At 39.6% G+C, this 20,486-nt stretch overlaps 1 protein-coding gene across 1 annotated transcript in view; it reads left to right on the forward strand.

Annotated features, from left to right (window-relative positions):
- Positions 1-20,486, forward strand: part of SPATS2L (spermatogenesis associated serine rich 2 like) — an 80,297-nt gene that overhangs the window by 47,256 nt on the left and 12,555 nt on the right. Inside the window, exons 4-8 of the mRNA XM_021400540.1 lie at positions 5,081-5,189; positions 9,155-9,204; positions 10,138-10,375; positions 12,868-13,068; positions 13,484-13,619. Of these exons, the coding sequence (XP_021256215.1) occupies positions 5,081-5,189; positions 9,155-9,204; positions 10,138-10,375; positions 12,868-13,068; positions 13,484-13,619 (734 nt within the window). The remainder of the gene's footprint in view (positions 1-5,080; positions 5,190-9,154; positions 9,205-10,137; positions 10,376-12,867; positions 13,069-13,483; positions 13,620-20,486) is intronic.

Raw genomic sequence — 20,486 nt, forward strand, 5'->3', positions numbered from 1 at the left:
GGCTTGGCTATCTCTTCTGCCAGCTCCCTCAGTACTCTCGGGTGGATCTCGTCCGGCCCCATGGACTTGTGGCAGTCCAGGTGGAGTAGTAGGTCTCTGACCTCCTGAATCATGGGGGGTTTGTTTTGCTCCCCATCCGAGACTTCCAGGTCAGAGAGTAGAGTGCTCTGAGGACAACTGGTCTGGCTTTTAAAGACAGATGTAAAAAAGGCATTGAGAACCTCAGCCTTTTCATTGTCCTCGGTGGCCACATTCCCAGCCGTGTCCAGTAAAGAATGGAGATTCTCCTTGGTCCTCCTCTTACTGTTAATATATTTGTAAAAGAGTTTCTTGTTCTCTTTAATCCCAGCAGCCAAGCTTAATTTGAGCTGGGCCTTTGCCTTTCTAATTTTCTCCCTACACATCCTGGCAACCTCTCTGTACTCTCCCTGAGTTACCTGTCCCGTCTTCCACAGGAGGTAGATTCTCTTTTTCTCCTGGAGCCTCAGGAAAAGCTCCCTGTTCATCCACGCCGGTCTCCTTCCCCGCCGGCTCATCTTGCGGCTCAAGGGGACAGCTTGTTCCTGCGCCTTCAGGACTTCCTTCTTGAGGAGCAACCAGCCTTCCTGGACCCCTTTACCCTCCAGGACCAAATCCCAAGGGACCCTTCCTACCAGCCTCCTGAACAATTCAAAGTCTGCCCTCCGAAAGTCCAAGGTCGCCGTTTTGCTGTCCCCTCTCCTGGTTCCACCAAGAATCGAGAACTCTACCATTTCATGGTTGCTATGTCCAAGGCAGCCCCCAACTTCCACATCTCCCACCAGACCTTCCTTGTTTGTAAACAGCAGGTCTAGCAGGGCACCTCCCCTGGTAGGTTGTCTCACCAGCTGCAGAAGGAAGTTATCTTCCATACACTCTAGAAACCTCCTAGACTGCTTCTTCTGTGCTGAGTTGTATTCCCAGCATATATCAGGGAAGTTAAAGTCTCCCATGAGGACAAGGGCAGGCGATCGCGCAACTTCAGCCAGCTGTTTATAGAACGCCTCATCTGTCTCTTCATCCTGGTTAGGCGGTCTATAACAGACCCCCACCAGGATGTCTGCCTTGTCAGCTGTTCCCTTGATTCTAACCCACAGAGCTTAGCTGCTGTTCATTGTAGATTGCGATGGGGCTTTTATGACCTTCAGCTGTGTAAGTGCGTTTGTGTTAGGCTTATGCTTTCAAGAAGGTTGTCCACCTCTCCCTTCATTGTTTTCTTGTATATCCCAATGTTCCTTTCCAGAAATATATAGGACACATTTTGCATGTAGAAACGGACCTCAAGTTTAAATGTAGAAATCTACACAGATTTTGAAGCTGGAGTAAGAGAACTAAGTGATAGAATATTAGGGACCATTAAGTTTCCGTTTCTGGGTTAAGGCTGTCATATGATCTCATCTTCCTCAGCATGTCCTTGTCCTCCTGTCACATAGGCTGTTAGGTTAGAATTTGCAACTTACAGCCATTTGTCTGTTACTTTTGGATGTCCAGAAGCCACTGACTTTTTTCATTGCATGTGTACTACAATTCCAGTTTATTCTGGATGAAATAGTCAGTGCATATGTTGGAGACATAACGTCTGACACGCACACATCTGGCTGACTTTGAAATTCCAGAAAAAGAAAACATACCTATGTTATTTCATTCTATTCCTAAAAAAATTTAAGACAAAATGTTTTATTTCAGAGCAAAACCTTTTGTGATTTCTCTGCTGTTGGAATTCTGGTTTTACGTCTGCTTCTGTTGTTTCAGAACAGAGCAGTATATGTCTCTTTTTCTGAACAGCATATCCTACCAGTTAGAAATGCTAGTTTTCATCTCTCTTATCCCAAATAAGTCATTGCAGAAATCTGGAAAGCAGAAACGCTAATAATCGAGCGGGTATTCATACATACACAAGGGAAGCTGATTAACAGTGTGTTTTTCTACTTCTGGTTTGGATTTTCCAAAGTCCAGAATGTTTTACTGTTCAATCAATACTCATTTGCTAAAGAATCATCTTATGAAAATTCTTATTTTCTAAAGAAAAAAATAAATGTATATCTTTTCTAATAGTCAACAAAAGCAATTGGTTTTTTTGGCAGTAAAACCATAGAGCTCTGCTGTACATAAATGCTCCCCTAAACTGAATTTTTATGTAGTCCAACTAAAACAGCTCTGTGTCCATGGAGCTGGTCACATGCATAATATCTTTTCTCTGTATTAGTGAATGTTCTTCCCTAAGAGCCTTGTTTTTCTTTTTTTGGGTTGTCTCCATAAGTAGAACATGTCCATATGTTTCCAGTGTTTGGTTGTAATACTAGGAGGATCGAGCAAAAATTAGCTTTTAATTTTGATTTTTCTATTCATCAAAAATTTCCAAACTGCAGTGTGTGGCAAGTTGCCTGCTCCATCCTGTGGTCTTGGCCTCACTTTGTAGTTTCCACATGCTTCTTAAGGCTTCCAGACCTCTTGTAACAAAGAAGGACCTAGCAGCCATATGAAATTCCCATGCTTATGTTTAAAGATGGCTGGAATACACTAAATATTTCCTTTTACTGTTTTTCCTGTAAGTAGTTGCCACAAGCAGCTTATGCAGTTCTGAGTGGGTAGAGAGATGATCCATACGATTGTGAAAGGAGAGGGGAGGTTTTTGTGAAGAACATGTAGTCCACATGATGGGAATGTTTGGCAGCTACCAACTTGAACATGAAGTGGACAGCAGCTTGTGGCCTGCTGTAGCTCTGTTGTATCTGCCAACTTTTATTGGTATGGAGCCAACTCTGTTCATGCTTGTTGCAGCTTTATCAGTAAATAATAGCATGCCAGTGCCCACAATCAGGGAATGAATAAAATTCATTTTTCCTGGGTTTTCTCAGTGTGTTGCATTAATTTGAGATGGTTTTCACCTAGAATGCCTGCAGTGCATAAAGAGCTGTACTCACAGTTGCTTGGCTGTTTTTTGGGGTTTTTTTTGTTTGTTTGTTTGTTTTTTCCCTCCCACTCACAGACGGATACTGACTGAAGAGAGAAGCTTGAGCAGACAGATTTTTTTAGATAGTTCCTGGCAATGCCAGCTTTTGGTTCAAGTGGCTCTTTTGATCACTTAGACTGTCTCAACTTCCAACACAATGATATTTTTGTTTGCTAGAATCTCCAGTGCAGCTAGCTGCTGGGCTGGGACCCTAGCTTGTGGGCAAAACTTGCCAACCCATGGGGTAAGAACAGTAGACATGTCATTAGATAGGCCTTTAGGAAGGGTCCTTGAAAAATGAGACAAGCAACTTGACTCTTGTACCACACTCTAGTTGCGGATTTTGCGAATACAAATAATAGTTTTGGCCTGAACTGTCTAAGGCTAAACTTGCTACTTGAAACATGTTGTGGGCAAATGTGAAGCTGCAGACAGATGAGCGATAGAATGATGGATAGGAGCAGAGTCAATTCTACTGAAGTGGAGGCACTAAATTTGTCTGCTGGAGTCAGAAAGTAACCTTTTAGATTAACTCATCTAGAAATCTTGATCCTGTGTGGATGGACCTGAAGCAAGTGCCTACCAGCTGCTGTGCTGAAGCTAAATCCAGCAAGAATCATGAATCAGAGCCTTCAGTCATTGTCTATTAACAGAATTTGAAATAAGTTGTGGCTTATGTTTGTATACAGGAAATAGAGTGGCTGAGAATGGGAGTTGATGTAAAGCACCAAAATAACCTTTTAGTAATAAATCTGAGCATAAGTTTGAATTGCCTTCCGGTGCCTCCACTGGTAAAGATGCCGGAAAGTGTATCTAGATTGTTCTTTTTTCAGCTTTTAACTGGACAGCTAAGTCAAGGTGATGTGAATACTCTCAGTATGTAACCCAGCTTAGTTCTATTACATGCAACAGACATGTTCATGTGTTTATATTTTCACAATTCAGTATTTTCATAGTACTGTGAAAAGATCACCAGTGTTTTTCAAACACTGGAATTAGGAATTAGCATGATAACATTGTGATTTGATAATTAAACTACATAGGGATGTATTCCTGCGGAGAGGGGGTCAAAGAGAGCTGCCAGTTGAGTATCTGCAGTGCAACAGTTTTTAATAGTACATGTGGGCTGGATAGTTAGAAAAGAGAAGCTCAGCTGATTTGAAGCAACTGTACTGACTTGGACACCGATTCTCATCTTTTTACAAACTGTTGTGGTAGGCTTTGTTAGTTTTGCTAGTTACTTGTATAACCAAGTATTTTTATTTTGGCACTACCTAGTAAAGCTTGTCTAGCATTAAAACAATGTAATTGTTAAGTTTCGTTTACTTTCAGGTCTATTACATGAGAAAGTAAATGGTCAGCGTGATTCCAACAGTAATATATTAAAAAAATTAGTGGATTGAATGACCATTTGGTGTAAGAGTAACAGTGACAATACAATGAGTAGAAATACTATGAAGTTGCAGCACAGCATATCAGAATTGTTGGCTGTAACAGGTGATCCATAGAGTATCCTGAAGGAAGCACTTGTGTCCTTTTTTCAGAGTGCACAAGCTTCCTGCTCACATACACATGGAACAGCAAGCTGACATTATGCTGGCCAGATACTAGAACTTTTTAAAATGATATTGCTTCCTCTTAGCCTGTGACTTTTTTCATACACAGTTACTTTCCAAATGTCAAAAAATCCCACCAGTCATGTTACAACTTCAGTGCAGTAAAGCATCACAACCACCTTGTTGAAGTAGCTATATGCTCATTATATTTCTTATGTTATGTGATATGGGTTAAGTCACATGATAGCAGAACAGAACATTTAAGAAAGAAACCTAAGGGCAAATTCTATAAGCTCAGTTAAGCGAGTTCTCCAGATGTAGCTAAGGGTAGGATTTTGTTCCAAGTATACTGGCTACTGGTTCTCTACTTTGGTCTCTTGAAGAAAATGTTTCCATTTGTTGCTGGAGCCAGGTAAGGAGATTGACATTGCTTTATGCAGGTACATTATTGTATATTGTAAGCATTTATATAAATGGACATTTGCACAGTACTGTGTTTTCTGAAAGAATATGATAAAGCTATGTATTTTAACCACCTTTCTTTTCCTTCCAGATCAATGCAATCCGATCAGTTGTTCCGAACAAAAGCAATAATGAAATAGTTCTGGTGCTGCAGCAGTTTGATAACAATGTAGACAAGGCTGTCCAAGCTTTCATAGATGGTAAGTACAGTGTACTTTTTTCTACTAAGGCACGAGGGATTTAACTACATGCTGAAGTGTTTGTTGCCTGTAGTATATATATTCTGTTGTTCTTCTGAAATTCAGGTGGTTGTGTGACACTGCCACTTCATTTTTCATAATTGATCCTGCTGTCTGCATCTTTTTTTCTTCACAACATGAGCTTGACCTGGCTGTTCATCTGTTCTCCCTGAGGTTTTTTTTAGTGTAATTCTTCTTGCAGACCTTCTTTTTCAGATGAAAATTAATGCTCTTTAAAGTGAGTATGTTGTAATATGATTCACTGCTGGAGACGGACTCCTAATGGAAATTGGGGATAGTTCTGAAGCAGAAAACTGGGCCCACAACCCCTGGACTTGACGCATATGCTGACATTCAAACCTCAATCTAAATTTTGCAAATAGCTTTGATATTTATAATGGCTAAACCAAAACTCCACTGAAAGTTTGAGATGCTCTAAATATATACCTGGCTTTGTATTTTGCATCATGAGGCCATCTCTAGTGAAAGTTTGCTTCTATTTAAATAACACTTTTCTAATACATAATGGCAAAAATTTTCAACTTTCCCCGAAATCTGTAAGAAACCCTTCATAGGAATACTGGCATAATGTGAGGAAATCCTCTCAAAATTTTGTGTCTTGAGGATGCTTCAAAGATGCTAGATGCTAATGTTTCAAAAGCTCTGTATATTTTAAAAAACAAATCAACACGATGAGGCTGTTCATATGACCCGGTGATACCGAAACAGAGAATCATTATGAATTATCTCATCAAGCTGCTTATTTCATAGCTGTTTTATTTCAGAATAGTTTTGATTTTGGTTTGGATTAATTTACTGAAACATATCTTCCAAAAAGTGTTATCATGTGCTAAGAATTACATACAAATATGCAGAAAGCAGATGTGAGCAAACTATTCACAAATGCATCAAAATTCTACTCCAAAAGTAGTGCCTCCTATTTTACTGTGTTGGCTCGCAACATCAGAGGCAAATGTTAGTGGTATGACATTAGAGATTGAACCTTCCCACCAATGTTCCATTTCATGTTGTTGCTGTGCAACAGATGGTGGCAGAGGGGCAGTCTGACAAAATGACGTCTGAAATGGAAGTGCAGATGGAGCAAAGGTGTATCATTGAATTCCTCCATGTGGAGAAAATGGCACCCACTGACATTCATGGATACTTTCTGTACATTTATGGAGACCAAACAATGGATGTGATCACAGTGAATGTTGGACTCTGTGGCCAATGTTTTCCTAGCAACGATGCGGTCATAGCAGTTGTGAAACAGCAGGTCGCCTCTGCTGGTGCAGATTTTTATGAGTGCAGCATGCAGGCTCTTGTGGTGAAAATGCATAGATTATGGTTGCAACTGTGTTGAAAAATAGTGTTTTCTAGCTGAGAATTTGCTCTATCAAATAGTATTATCTTGCTCTTTGTAGCTGTTGTAGTTTCCATGGAAATAAATAGGAGGTATTACTTTTGGAGTGACCCACATATTTCTCCCTTGTTTAGCAACAGCAAATATCTTATGTGTATTGGGGGAAAATAAGTGCTTTCCTATCCACATGTTGTCTACAGCTATGAGGAACAAATGGTAAAAGTAAACCTTGTATGAGAGTTTAAAAAGAAGTAAATCTTGAAAAAGAACTGCCAAGGTGATGTAACCCACCACCAAATGGCCTTCCTTTGAATTTGCTTAGTTGGTCGTCATTATGCCTTGAGTTGAAAAGTCTTTTCAAATTGAGCATTTGAAAACAGCCAATATTGGCCACCCCCTGGAAACAGTGCCCTTGTTTCAAAGACAGAAATCTGGAGTTGTTTAAGCACAAAGTGGCACCAGGAAAGTGTGTCCATTCAGCTGCTACTGTGAATAGAATGAATATAGATAGTGCTTTAAGGCATATTTTCATGTGAATGACAAAAATTGCCGAGATTTAAATATCTCACAATCACAGAGAACCTACTGCTACATACAGCGTAAAACATGGGGACAGCCATTTAATACTGCCCTCAGAACTGCTGCATGCTGAACCAGTGTTCAAATTTAGTTTTCTGAGATCAGCTGGCTTTCTTTGTATCTGGAGTGACATATGTATATTACATATTATGAATTTGCATGTTTATGTGAAATGTGAGTTTTAAAACAGCCGTTAAAATGTTTTCTTTGCTGTGTTAGCATTTACCTAAATGAGCATAAGCAAGTTCTGTACAGTTCCTTCGTAGACATGTTCAAGAAAATTATTCTCGTGCATTGCGAGAACGGTTTTGGAACTTGAGCGGATAGTGGATCTGGATTTCCAACAGGGAGTGCACGGGAGTTGGTTGTGCCAATCCCTAAGGGGAAGCTGACTGTGCATAGTACTCACAGGACAACCGAGGGAAGTAGAGCTAAGGCAGTGCCATCCACAAAAAGTATTCTGTGCTAACACAAAAAGCGTTGGATGTTACTGTGGAAACTGCTAACAGAGCTGTCAAGTGAAATTGCACATTTTCAGCAGCATGGAGTTAAGTGGGCAGCAAATGTGTGGATTTATTTCATCATAGTGAAACAGCTTCTGTCAAAGATAGCATACTTTTAAGAAAGGGGCAGGAAGATTGTGTACGTGAATATACTGTGAATATATGTAACTAAACATATACAAATAACTATACATATAATGGAAACTTTCTTAACCTTCTGTCTGCAATGTTGTGTCATCCGGGAAACAAAGTATGACTTTGGATTCCATAGATGTTGGTTCACAATTTAACAAATGAGGCTTAGCACTGCTGCGAATGAACGTAATCACTTCCCATGTGCATGAGAGTCTCACCAGATAATCTCCCATCTGGATTATTTGAACAGAAAAATAATTTTGGTACATTTGAAAACCTTGTACATTTTTGTCTGAATACAAGTTGACCATTCATGGTAGTCTGAAAGCAACAGTACTTCTTAATGCTGATGTCACCTGAAACGAGCAAAGGAACAGCAGAATATAAACCCATTTGCACAGAATAGTAAAGAAGTATTTACTAGAAAAATGGTGAAGTGATTCTCATATTCACATGGAAATGTTCCATCTTGGTTGTGATTAAAAAGGTTGTTGTGGCGGATCCTGCCCATAACAGTCTGGATGACAGTACAGGCTGCATGCTTACGTGAGCGTGTTTTTAGCTTTAGGATCAAAGAAAACACACCAGTGATAGCTAGAGTGTAGAACAGTTTTCTTCCAAAGTGCCAGCTGCAGCTGATCTGACCAAGGTTGTTCTCGCTTTGTTCTGAACATTTTATCTAACCAAACACTGGGACTGGCAGACAAAACTTCAGGTATACAAAATCATATTCATTATCAATATGAATAGTAGCTTTTACTGCCAGGCCTGTGTGTGGACCAATGGATGCAGAGTTTCTGCAGCTGTCTACAAAATTATGCTGTTACGTGCTAATTAAGCCTTCAAGTTTATGCTGTTAGGTTTTCTGAATATCGCAGGTCACGTACAGGAAACATAAGCCAAAATGCCGAAAGATTTAAAAACGTGAAGAAGCTTGAGAAGCAGGGTGGAGAACCTAGTTTACCCAGTGTTATGTGAGAGTACTGCAATACTTTTCTTTCAGGCAGAATATTTGAGCATTGTTGTTGTTTTTTTAAAATTATGATTTATTTATTTTCTGAAGCTTATGCTAGTGCATTAAGTTAGGCACCCACTTAATTACTTCATGCAAGGAAGAGCATAAAGAGCAGTAGTGCCAAATAGCTTGTCCACGGTGTAATCAGCTAAAACTACGAAGTAAAAAAGGAGGGAGACAGCAGTTCTCCTTTTGTTTTCCCAGCATAAGAAAACTCACAGAAACAAACAGAAGTGCTGCCCAGCTAGGAAACTGGAAACTGTTGCCAAATACAAATTTTCTTTTTCATAGCTGAACTTTTGTTGAAATGTTTTCTCTCTCCTTTCTCTAGGTAGTGCAACTCAGGTTCTAAAGGAATGGAATATGACAGGGAAAAAGAAGGTAAGGACTTGCTCTGGAAAATCAAAGCATTCAGACCATTCATCAACTGTCTGCAACCAAATATAATAGTTTCATTTGGGCCAGTGCTTTTTCTGCCTTTGCTAACATTGGTGACTTCATCCATGTCTCTGTTCAGAATACCCGAAAGTAAACGTGTGTGTTATTCTTCATCTTGTTCATGTGTTGCTGTTCCTCTAGTGCAGAGTTCTGAGTTTCTGGGACAGCACATTTGTAAGTGTTTGTGGAAGCAAGACTCTAGACAAGTGCAGAATAAATTCCCAAACAGCCCACTTTCAGTATGCAGTTATGTCCTGGAGAGTCACATCCACTTGGCGCTAGAGGTTTTGTGTCTGGGTATGAGAATAACATATGCATGGGAGTCATCAATTGGGAGTGTGTACTAGGGCTGCTCCCAAGTCAGACACTTCAAGAATATGTTTAGGATACATATACAGTGTGCTAAGTGGCAGCTCAGGGAGACACTGTCCTGGGGACTCCACTTAATGGCTTGTAGAATTACAGCAGCAGTGGCTAACCTCTGTCCTCTGGTCGTATTCTACCTGATTAGAGAGGGGTGCCTACAGGGATTGTCCGTGTTACTTAGTGGATGTCCCCATAGTGGTTAGGAACATTTTGAGCAGCGTTGAAGCCCAGATTCTGTTGCCATTTTACAATGTGACTGTTCTGTCTGGAAGGAAGAGGAAAAACACTATGGGTTATCTGTTTGTATTTGAAACTATTTATTAATTTCCAGCTGAACAGGTACCATGGTGTGCTATATAATACACTGTATGTAAATCGCATTATAGTGAATGCCACTTATATGGCATTTTAAGAATATTGACCATTTTATATTTATATGGTCTTTGTTAATATATTGAGTTTATGAGACGCTCTGTGTAATGTCTGTTCTTGCAATATTTCTCAATTTAGAATAATAGGAGAAAAAGAAGCAAATCTAAACAGCACCAAGGCAACAAAGATGCCAAAAATAAGAATGATGGGCCTGAGAAGGCATCTCAAGAGCCCCAGAGAATATATGGCTGCCATCTGAATGGATGTTCTAAGGACAACCATCGTGATTCTGCCAGTGAGAAGCTGGAAGCCGGTTCTCTGGAGAACAAAAGCTCACGATTTGTAGCATTGGCGCCGGGCTGTCCAGAAATCACAGGTCAGTTCATCTGGGACAAGGCACCTTTTAATTGGCAATAGCCAAACCTATTTACATAAGGATCATAGTTTTTACTGCCATTAAGTGGAATATAATAAAAGGAAATCAGAGGGTGATGTTTGTGCAAAATGTTTGCATCTGTTCAAGTTGTGCAAGTAGATCTGTGTACGGGCACAGTTTATCTTCCAACAAGTATCTTTGCAAAATGTCTCCTTTTTTCTTTCTTCTTTAGAGCCAAAAGTCCAAACTGTAATCAGAGAGGCCCAGCTGATGCAGAGTATGACAAATATAAACACAGAAGAATACAGGGTTTGAAAATGGCTTCGGTATAAGATGGTGACAGAAGTGATCAAGTCCCTCACGTGGGACAAAGTAATTTAGGCAGTATGGCCCTGCTGCATAATGTAAAATTTCTTTATTGCCTAGTCCAGACTAGTCCATTTTTTTCCTTATCTCCCCTGAACAGGCTAGTCAAAGTGGATCTCCACTGATTTTCCCTGATAGGGAAAGGAGAGCTTTAGTGTTGAAGGAGAGCAGTCTGATAGCTGCTCAGCGCACATACCTTTCTGCTAAGGTCTACATACTGAATCTGAAGCTCTGGGGAGCAGTAATGCAGAAACTTCTTCCTTGCTGAGTTCAATTACAGGTACAAAATTACAATTTATAATAATACCAGTGAAAACAAACCCTCTCTGCAGGAGAAGCTCTATGAATGCTTTTGCCTACAATTGTCCTTTAATAAAACTCATAATTATTTTTTAGTGCGGTCAGTAGTTGTAATGGTGTTTCATCTCTTCACATTTCAGTCTTCTGGCAGCCCTAGATTGTGGCTGCTGTAGTACTTCCTTCCTGTGTCTTTAGCAGTACGTAAGACTGTGTTAGAAGAACTTCTATTGAAATCCCTTTTTCAGTGATGCCAACTACAACTCTTGAAGCTTATTTTAAGGGAATGTCCTAAATTAATAATTGTCCTGAAATGAATTGACTGCTGCTTCCAGAGGACTTTGGGGAGTGCCAACCTTTGGTCAATTAAATAAAAACTCTGCAGTGCATAGTAGCCAAATAGCAGAACTACTTGTCAAGACATTTTGTCTGAAGAATTGTGTGGGAGGTCAGAGAAACTCCTTGCCCTTGCTGAAAACTCCTACTTATTTTGGATAGAATATGCCACAAGCCAGAAAACTCTGCAGTTCCATCATATTAAAAGAATTTTTACTACTAATTCTGCAACATGTATACATTTGTTTATTCTTTTCCTCCTGATTATGTGGTACAAATATATAATCAATCTGTCATGTCAAATTTGAATTGTCCCTGAAGTGTTTTCTAGCAGGCAACAGACCTGAATTCAGGAACTTACATAGCTGTGCTGTCAGTGATCTTTTTATATGACATTGGGGTTGAGTCATCTGTTTTTCCTCTTTGACATGATGCAGTTCAGATTTGTACACATTAAGGGCAAGAAGGCTCTCAGATTTTTCCTTGTTTTTACAAAAGGCAAGGATAATACATATTACCATAGCTTTACAATTTTTATAAACTTTTAGGTGTGTCCTGACCTAGTAACTGGCCTTTCTAAAAAGAGAGGGAGAGACGGTGAAAGAAGAGGGAGGTGTGAGGAGAAAATGGAAAGGAAATGGAGAGAAAAGAAAGCTGAAACATTAATATTTCTTAAGTTTACCTTACGTAGTAAAATAAATTCCTGGTAACTTGTGTAATACAGAGAAGTTAGGAGATTCTTCAACACTACCAGGTGCACTAGAATTCCGGTCTTGCAGACAGTTTAGTAGCTACTTTCTTGAGGTCAAAAGACACAGAAGTATTACTAAATGCGTGCTGAAGTACATGGAACTAAACAGAAGAGAAGGGTGAGCAGGATCTTTCAGTTCAGAAACTGTGCCTTCATGGTTTTTGAGCAAGTCAAACAGACTGTGCTAAAGGCGTTTGAAATGCTGAAGCGAGTCCAGAGAGCACTTGTCTCACATTTTTCCCTTTGGTGTTGCAGTTTCTTATGTTTTGTCATTGTCAGTCTTGTTTGGTTTTGTTCCTTTCCTATCAATTTAATGTTACTGTAGGCATTTCACTGTCACCTTCAGACAGCTGGCACCATAGAAGTACCACAGGTGTCTGCTGACAGCTCCTTATGTTTTCCTCCCCATGAGAAACAGCATGCTGAAGCCTTGCTTATACCATCTCAGCGCCTGTGAGATTAGGTCCTTCAGAGCCATAAAAGCGTGGCTGCCTGGAAGGGACTCCAGGGACAAGAGAGTAAAGTAAGGCTGGTGTTTTCCTGTAATGTGCCACAGTATGATACGAGAGGATGTGCGGATATTGCATTTAATTTAGGTCTGCCTATTTCTTGCCGTTATTCTGTCTCTCTTTGTATTAGAAGTCTTTAGTATGATTTTTTGTGTAATGGTTTCCTGCAGGGAGTCAAGACCTGATAGAGAATCTTGTAACTCCGCGTCTTGTACCTTAATGTTTTCTTGCAGGCAAAGAATGTGAGCATCAGAGAGTGTCTGTGGAATTAAGCCCAAAGACTATGAATGGAGTAGAGCAGCACGAGCCTCTTCAGTCATCAGTTCAATCCCAGGGTAACCTAGGCAGGCCAAAGTCAAAATCTTCCTCAGTTAAATCATCCAATGCTACAAGCCAACTTGAAACAAAACCAGATGATTCAGTGAAAAAAAGAGGTAAAGCAAGTCCCTTCATTTGGTCGTTGTGTAATAAAATGATTAGAAATCTGGTGCCTCTATGAAAAAGAACAAATATATAAAGAAGAGGCATCTTGGAAACTAGGAGTAAAATCACATTCAGTCTAACAAAAATGAGCAGAAGGATTTATAATTGATTTTAAATCATATTAAATTAAATTTGAAATGGATCATTTGAATTATTTTGACAGTTATCTAATTTGAGGAATGTATGTGAGTGTACATATTTAGGAATTGAAGAATATCGTAGAACTATGGAAAATATGGGCTTGTGGACTTCAGTGGGCAACTATGTTGAATTGTTCCTGCTCCCTCATTCAGAAAAGCCAAAACCAGCTTTCTGACTTTTATGCTATTTTTTGTTGTTTTTTTTTTTTTTGTTTGTTTGTTTTAGGGCCAAACATTGAAAAATCAGTAAAAGACTTACAGCGTTGCACCGTTTCTCTAACTAGATATCGTATGATGATCAAAGAGGAAGTAGATAATTCAGTGAAGAAGATCAAAGCTGCTTTTGCAGAATTACACAGCTGGTAGGTAACTCAGCTTAAGATCCCTCAGCACCACCTAAGAATAAGGGACTCATGCAGGCCACTGGCATTGGTGATGTTACACTCCATTTATTTGTTCTTGTCAAAAAAAAATGTGGTGCAATTAAGTAACTCCTCAGCAATAAGGATGTAATATCCCACCGTTCTTTTTTTTTTTCTCCTCATTGTTTCTTCTCACGCTTCTCACTTCATTTCCTGTTCTCATCTCTAATTCATTTTTTTCCTCATTCTTTTACCTCCTACTCTTCTCTACTTTTTTTTTCCATTATAATTTTGCTCTTTCCTAATCTTCAGCCTACATGTCTTGGCCCTTTGAAAATTTGTAGCTGCAACAATTGCTTCAGTTGCAAGTTCCGTGTTGCTATATATTACTTAAAAATACATATAAAAGGATATAACTTTGAAGAAGTTTAAAGTCCTAAAAATATATTTTTGGTTTTAGGTTTTACTCAACTGGCTTTTATTTAATCAACTAGCTTTTAGTTAATTGTAAATGCCTTATAAAACCTACATTTTATATGTTGTTTGAATAAACAGAAAAAATGTATATGATTCACTTACAAATCACAGAAGTGTACAAAACCTTTTGCCCTCAATTCATCCACAATATTTATCAGGATTTTTGCAAGCATTTCTTAGGAAAGTACGATAGTAGTGGCAGAAAATTATTAACTCGGGACTTCAGCAGTGTATTTATTGTCTTCAGTGATTCATCCTGAGAGACTTCAGTGCCATTGGGCCATTGTTTCTGTATGGGTGGAAAGTTTAAGCATTACTGAGTTTGATTCTGTGGAAGATTCTGTTGCACCAAGCTGGTGGTGTACCTCACTGTCTAGCAGAAAGAACTTTGTTCCTATCTCTGAACTAAATGAGCATGGGCTGTGATTGGCAGTTGTACAAAACTGGCTAGTGTGGTCAGGAGTGTTCCAAATTACACTGTTAACATACAAAAATTAAGTGAATTTCATTGTCAACTTGCACTTTTTGTGGTAGTTTGTAGAAGTATTCTCTCAGGATTTTAGAAAGCATATATTTACTGCTTGTGCTCAGACTGCTTTGACATTTTGTTTGAGTAAACTGATAGTTGGGTCTCATTAGCTGTGTAGTCTCTCTTGCCCTCAATATTTTTTTTGCAACAGTGTTAAAATCATTGCATGTCGTATGTCTAATCTTTTTTGCCTGTAGTCACAGTTAATTGGAGTTTCAAGTAATAGTTATTCTGGTTGTGGAATAGGAGCTATCCTGATCTAAGAATGCATGGGGAGTGGATATATGCTTAGATTCAGAACTGAAATTACTCATTCTGTATACATTCATGTTTTAGCCTGAAAATATATTAAAATGTAGTGCTAAAAAAAAAAAAAAAAAGCCTAGTACTAAAATGGGTTACCTTAATAGGTGAACTTTATAGAGGAAGAGACGTGATCCAAAATGATCCAAAAGGACTGTGTAAATCCAAGTTGACTCAAAATGATGAAAAATAACCAGAAAAATGTTTGAATAGGCTTAGTTTAGTTCCACGTCCTACCAGATCTAGTACTTAAATTGCTAGGGTGGAGTCTGTCAAAAGCTCTAGAATGTAACAGACCTGTGCTCCAAATATTCAGGCCTTACGAAGCCATTTTATGTGTGTAGCACAATATTACGTACAAGGAGAATGTGATGTCAGGACATGCTTATGGAAATTTCAGTGTGGACTTTGTTGATTTTAGCAGCTCTGATGTCTAGTATTCAAGTTTTTTTTTTCAAATATGTGAAGGGGAAAAATGGTTTAAGCAGCAAAATGTATTAGTTAACTTTTGGTGAAATGAAAAAGTTCTTGGATATTTAATGTGACCTTGTGAAACAAATCTCTGAAAAAGATGGGAAGAGCTGTCTCCAGCACCTAATTTATGAGAACTTGCTTCCCACTTGCTATAAACTCACTGCATTTAGGTGGAAATGACTAGAGTCAACAGTACATTTAGCTTCAGACCTCATACATTCAACACATTGTATTCCTGGGCACATGGCAGTTTCCCTACTTAAAAGTTGAACAGTACATCACTAGTGGTAGTGGGAGGATAAGATAATTGAGTATTCAGTCTCCTGCATATTTATCACCCTCCTTGGGCACGAGAATTTCACTGTGGTACAATCAACTTGTCTGTTGGGGGAAAATGAAGCAATTCAGCTAACCGGTGCTCCTAGAATTTTATGTAGTAACCAAAAGCAAGGGTAGGCAGAGGACAGGGAAGTAAGTAAGCACGACAATGATATCTGGTCTTTTTTCTGATAGCGATTCCAAAGCTTTTTGAAAATTCTTGGGGAATCCTGCGACTCCCAGCATAAAATACCACAGCATTTTACCAGCCATAGACACAACCAGACAGGGGCAGTTTGCCCCTACTCTATGAGAAATCTTTTACGTACCCATATGCATGTGCCTGGCTGCCATGCTTCTGCTGTGACCTGGCATTCTCTTCCCTGTTGCTTTTTCAAAGACAGGCTAAGAGAGAGCTAGGCAGAGCAACCTGAATGGGCACTCTTTCTTGGACTTGTGTGTGCACCTGAAAGTTGTGTAGAAGATCCTTCTAACAGTTCTGCCTGAGGTAGTGTTTCTGCTCATTGCATCAGACTGTGGGGCTTGGGCATCAGACGCACCTCTGCGTGAGCAAGAGCGTAAGCTGCTCCAGTTACTGCTTGGATGCAAAATATGTCAGAGCACCACATCACACAGTACGGTAGGACAAGGAAGAGAAGGACAACAAACTGTTCAAGTGCAAGGGAAGGTCAGTAAAGCTCAGTGAACTCCTCCCTCACTCGTATTTGAGGCATTTGCTGCCAAGGTTAAAACTCATATGCTATAATTGTGTTCTCGCTCTTCTACGGAGACTGAATAGTCACCTTGGGGCTAAAAAGAGAGCCCCAGGAAATCTGAGTGAAATGAGTAAAGCACAAATGGAGCCACAGTTCCTCATAGCACCTCTTGCCAGCAAATCATTTGCACATATTGGGCATCCACACAGTCATATGGAGGACTGAAGAGAAACATCTGCTACTTGTCCATACAGTCTGCTTCCAACCACAAATGGAAAGCACTCTGTAGCAGTGAGGGACAGATTTAATTACTCTGTGTGCAGAACCCAACCAAAGAAAGACAAGTCTACTCTGCTTGTTGAATCTCAAACACTTTGGTATGTCCAGTGCTTTATAAAAGTCATGAAAACCAGCACCAAGAAAGAACGAAAAGGCACTTGAAAGCTTCACCATAGTCTGGGTAAAAAATTTTCTCTGACATAACACTGGAAAAGAAAAATGGGCTCTGGCACTGCTAACAATTTAAAAATATATTCAGTTACATTCAGGGAAGCATATGCTGTATGGGGAAGATAAAGCAAGTCTTCAGTTGTTGTCTAATTCAAAATAAAAGCAGAGTAGCAGTTAAATGAGGGAACTTGTTGTTTAAAAGGTCATAGTAATTCAGTGCCAAGTGATAAGCAATACTGCTAGTGCTTACAGCTGCAGAACCATGTCATCCTCTTACTGAGACCCCTACTTGGTGAAGTGTAAAGATTATGGTTTTCTGTTTCCTATAGTCCAGATTCAATGGCACTGGATGAAGACCTTTCCTTATTGGATCTGTAGTAGTGTAGAGTATGGGCAGATGTGTGGGAAGGCCAGGGCTGGTGTTGCTTTACACTGAGTAGAGTTTCTGTGCTACTCTCTGCGTTTCCAGGCAGTCTTCATTAGCTTTCTGTCTACACGTCAGTCTGCCAGCTGACATTTTGTAGTCCTTATGTGTCTACAGAGATTTTCAAATCCTCTGGCAGCTTGTTCTGACACTTGTTTGCCCATCAGTTGTGAGATCCAGTCCATAACCTTGTCAGCAGAGAGGAAAAATATTCTACCAAAAGTTTAGGTTTCCTGGAGCCCAGCTTTGTTTTCAGGTACCTTCAAAGAGCAGTGCTTCTACCTAGGCCCCCCAGCCTTGCTCACCCTGCCTGGGGGGTCTGGAAGGACCAAAGAGAGTAGCTCTGGCCTAAGGCTGGCCACTTGCCTGCAGAGCTACAGCAGCTGGAGCTTGTGCTTGCTTCTCTTCTCGCTGTCTCCAGCAGTTTGGGATTACTTTCTTTGGCTTAGTATTAGAGGAGTGAACAGATGGATCTCATGAAACTGAGGGGGATCTCTTGAAACAATAAGATACATAGTCCCCCTCATGGCTTCTTAGTCTTTTACTGAAACATGCTTAATTCCCATATTTTTTTTACTAAGCTTAGGAAGATAGATTCCACTGTGTCGTGGTCTGTTCATACTACACAGCCTCATGTCTTCCCTTTTCTTACCTGGTAATTTGTAGGTGTGTTTCTTACCTTCAGCAAAATGCAAGCACGTGGTTTTTTGGGAAGTGCAAATGAACTGTTGCTTTTGTATATGTTATTTTGAGAAAAAAAAAAAAGGAAGTGAATATGCCCTTTCTGATCTCAGTGTCACGTTAAGGAGAAATCTGACTTAATAAACACATAAAGGGAATAATCTCAAAAATGCTAATAGATTCCAAGAGCCAAAGTCCTTCTCCCTTCTCTGTGACTTTCCAGGATGCTTTTGGGAGAGTTACCTCTCCTGTGTATCAGGAGCACAAGAACAGGAACCACAGCCTTCTGCCATACCAGAGTGCATTTAGGCTAACTGTATAAAACCGGTACGATTCTGAGATACCAGTAACTGGATCAGAACTGACACTCAGATAGGAAAGAAATCCATTATAAATTTATGTAAAAGCTTTCGAGATTCTGACAAGCCATGGTGCAACTCATACCATTGTTGAAGCTTCGTAAAATCCTAAGGTGATGCCGTCATTCATAAATAAATAGAATTTAGGAGTGTTATTTTACAAGATGCCTTTCCATGTCAGTTTTCAACTTTAAATAAGTTTTTATGATAATAAATTCTTAACTGATTGTAAAGAGATCTACAAAGAAAAATTCAAATAGAGATTTAATTATAATGGCTGTACTGGTAACCACCACACTAGCTGGCTGCTGGAGAGAACAATATTAGGAAAGATACATATAGAGCAATATATAACAAACTTGAAGAACTGAAAGCCACTGGGGGTCTTTTGCTATTACCAGATGGTGCCCTATGGAGAAGAAGAATTCCAATGAAATTGATTTACTGTCTTTTGTTTAGCTGCTTACAGATTGTATTCGTGGTCAGAACTAAAATTCCTGTAATGTGGTTTGCTGTGCAAACATTGTGCTTGTTGTAATACAGTGATCAAATAACCTTCAAGCACTGTGAATGTTCAAATACAATTGAGCTAATATTGGAAGAATATTGCTTACTGAGACATTGCAAAATATGTATTGTAAGAACACCTTTTCTTGCTGTGTTTAATGCTGTAGAGGAAACTTCCAAGTATCATTTCCACGGTCATGAAACATGGCCATTTGGTAATCCTACACAGCTTGTAATCACTTGGTACAGGTCCTGATTGGTTTTATATTGACATTCTCATCACATTGTTCTAGTTCTTTTTGAATAAATTAGAGAGGCACAGTTCTGAGTTGCAGATTGGGGTGTGAGTTCTTTTGTAAAATACGCAGTTTGCATAGAGATTTTTTTTTGTGGTTGTCTTTTCACTCCAGCTGTTTCAAGTATGTTCTGCTACAAGGGAAATGGATATATGAAATAAAGGGCAGTGACGAACCATAAGCTAATCAGGTCTCCTGGATGGAGTTGAGTATCACTTGAATTCATGTGTAATCTCAGCTCAGATATAGTTGAGATCGTGACAGTACTAACTTCCTTCCTACAATTTTACAACTTGCTTGAGTTGTCGGCAGATTGTTGACCAACTCAGCTTTAGGGAGCTACTGGGGTCCGTTCCAAAGCCCACTGCCAGAGCAAAGTCACTGGAAAACAGTGTGTCCTGTATTTTTTTTTTAAGCTAAAGTTATCAGCCCCCAGTAGTGTCCCACAACTAATTGCCTGTTTGCTGCTCCAGGCCACATTCCCTACCTCATGAAAAGAAGACTCAATTTGAATGTCATGATTTGAGCTCCTCACCTGCTGAGACCACCAGTCGATCCTTCCAGATGAAGAGCCCTACTTCAGTCCTTCAGAATGTGACAGCTGGCTATGTCTTTCTCAGTCTCCAAAAAAACCTTTATCCTCAAACTGTGTACAAAGCTGATTGTTTTAAGGAAGCAAGGGAGCTTAGTAAACACCTCTAGGACAAAACTGACACATTTCTGGGGCTTAAAAGAGTTTTGAAATGATAATTTGAATTGCACCTATAACAGTAACTGCTATGACATTCATCTGTGTCTGCTGTTATGAATTGCATCAGCATATGTTTGCCTCCATGTTAGCTTGGTCCTTTTATTTCCCTGACTCTTCAGGTGCACTAGGGTTTAGCATAATGCCTAGAAGAGGTAACAGGAAAGAGAATATTCAGGGTATCTTGAAGCCTTCTGATCCTCATCAATAAGGCTATAAATCTGGTGATCTGAAGCAGTTATTTTTGAAGGAACACTATTAAAATTCCACTAAAATGATTGAAATTGTGGTGTAGCAGCTGACTGAAAACCCACAAGTGAATGTCTCTTTCACTATACATGCCCTAAATTTCATGCTGTAAACTAGAGAGAGATTAATTTGTTTCCACTAATGTCAGAACAAATGTAGAATTTGTTCTGAGTGTGAGAGTGTGAAATGAGGCAGCTGTCAGCATGATTTACCCCTATCATTGCTGTGCTGGCAACTTACTGCAGTGAGATGATGTTTGTAGCTCTTTTGCTGTGGCATGCTAGGGTGACTGCTGACAGCCTAGGTAAGCCCAGGCACAATCAGTGTCCGTTTGAC

This window comes from Numida meleagris, chromosome 5 (assembly GCF_002078875.1).
Source record: "Numida meleagris isolate 19003 breed g44 Domestic line chromosome 5, NumMel1.0, whole genome shotgun sequence".
In the NCBI taxonomy this organism is placed as follows: Eukaryota; Metazoa; Chordata; class Aves; order Galliformes; family Numididae; genus Numida; species Numida meleagris.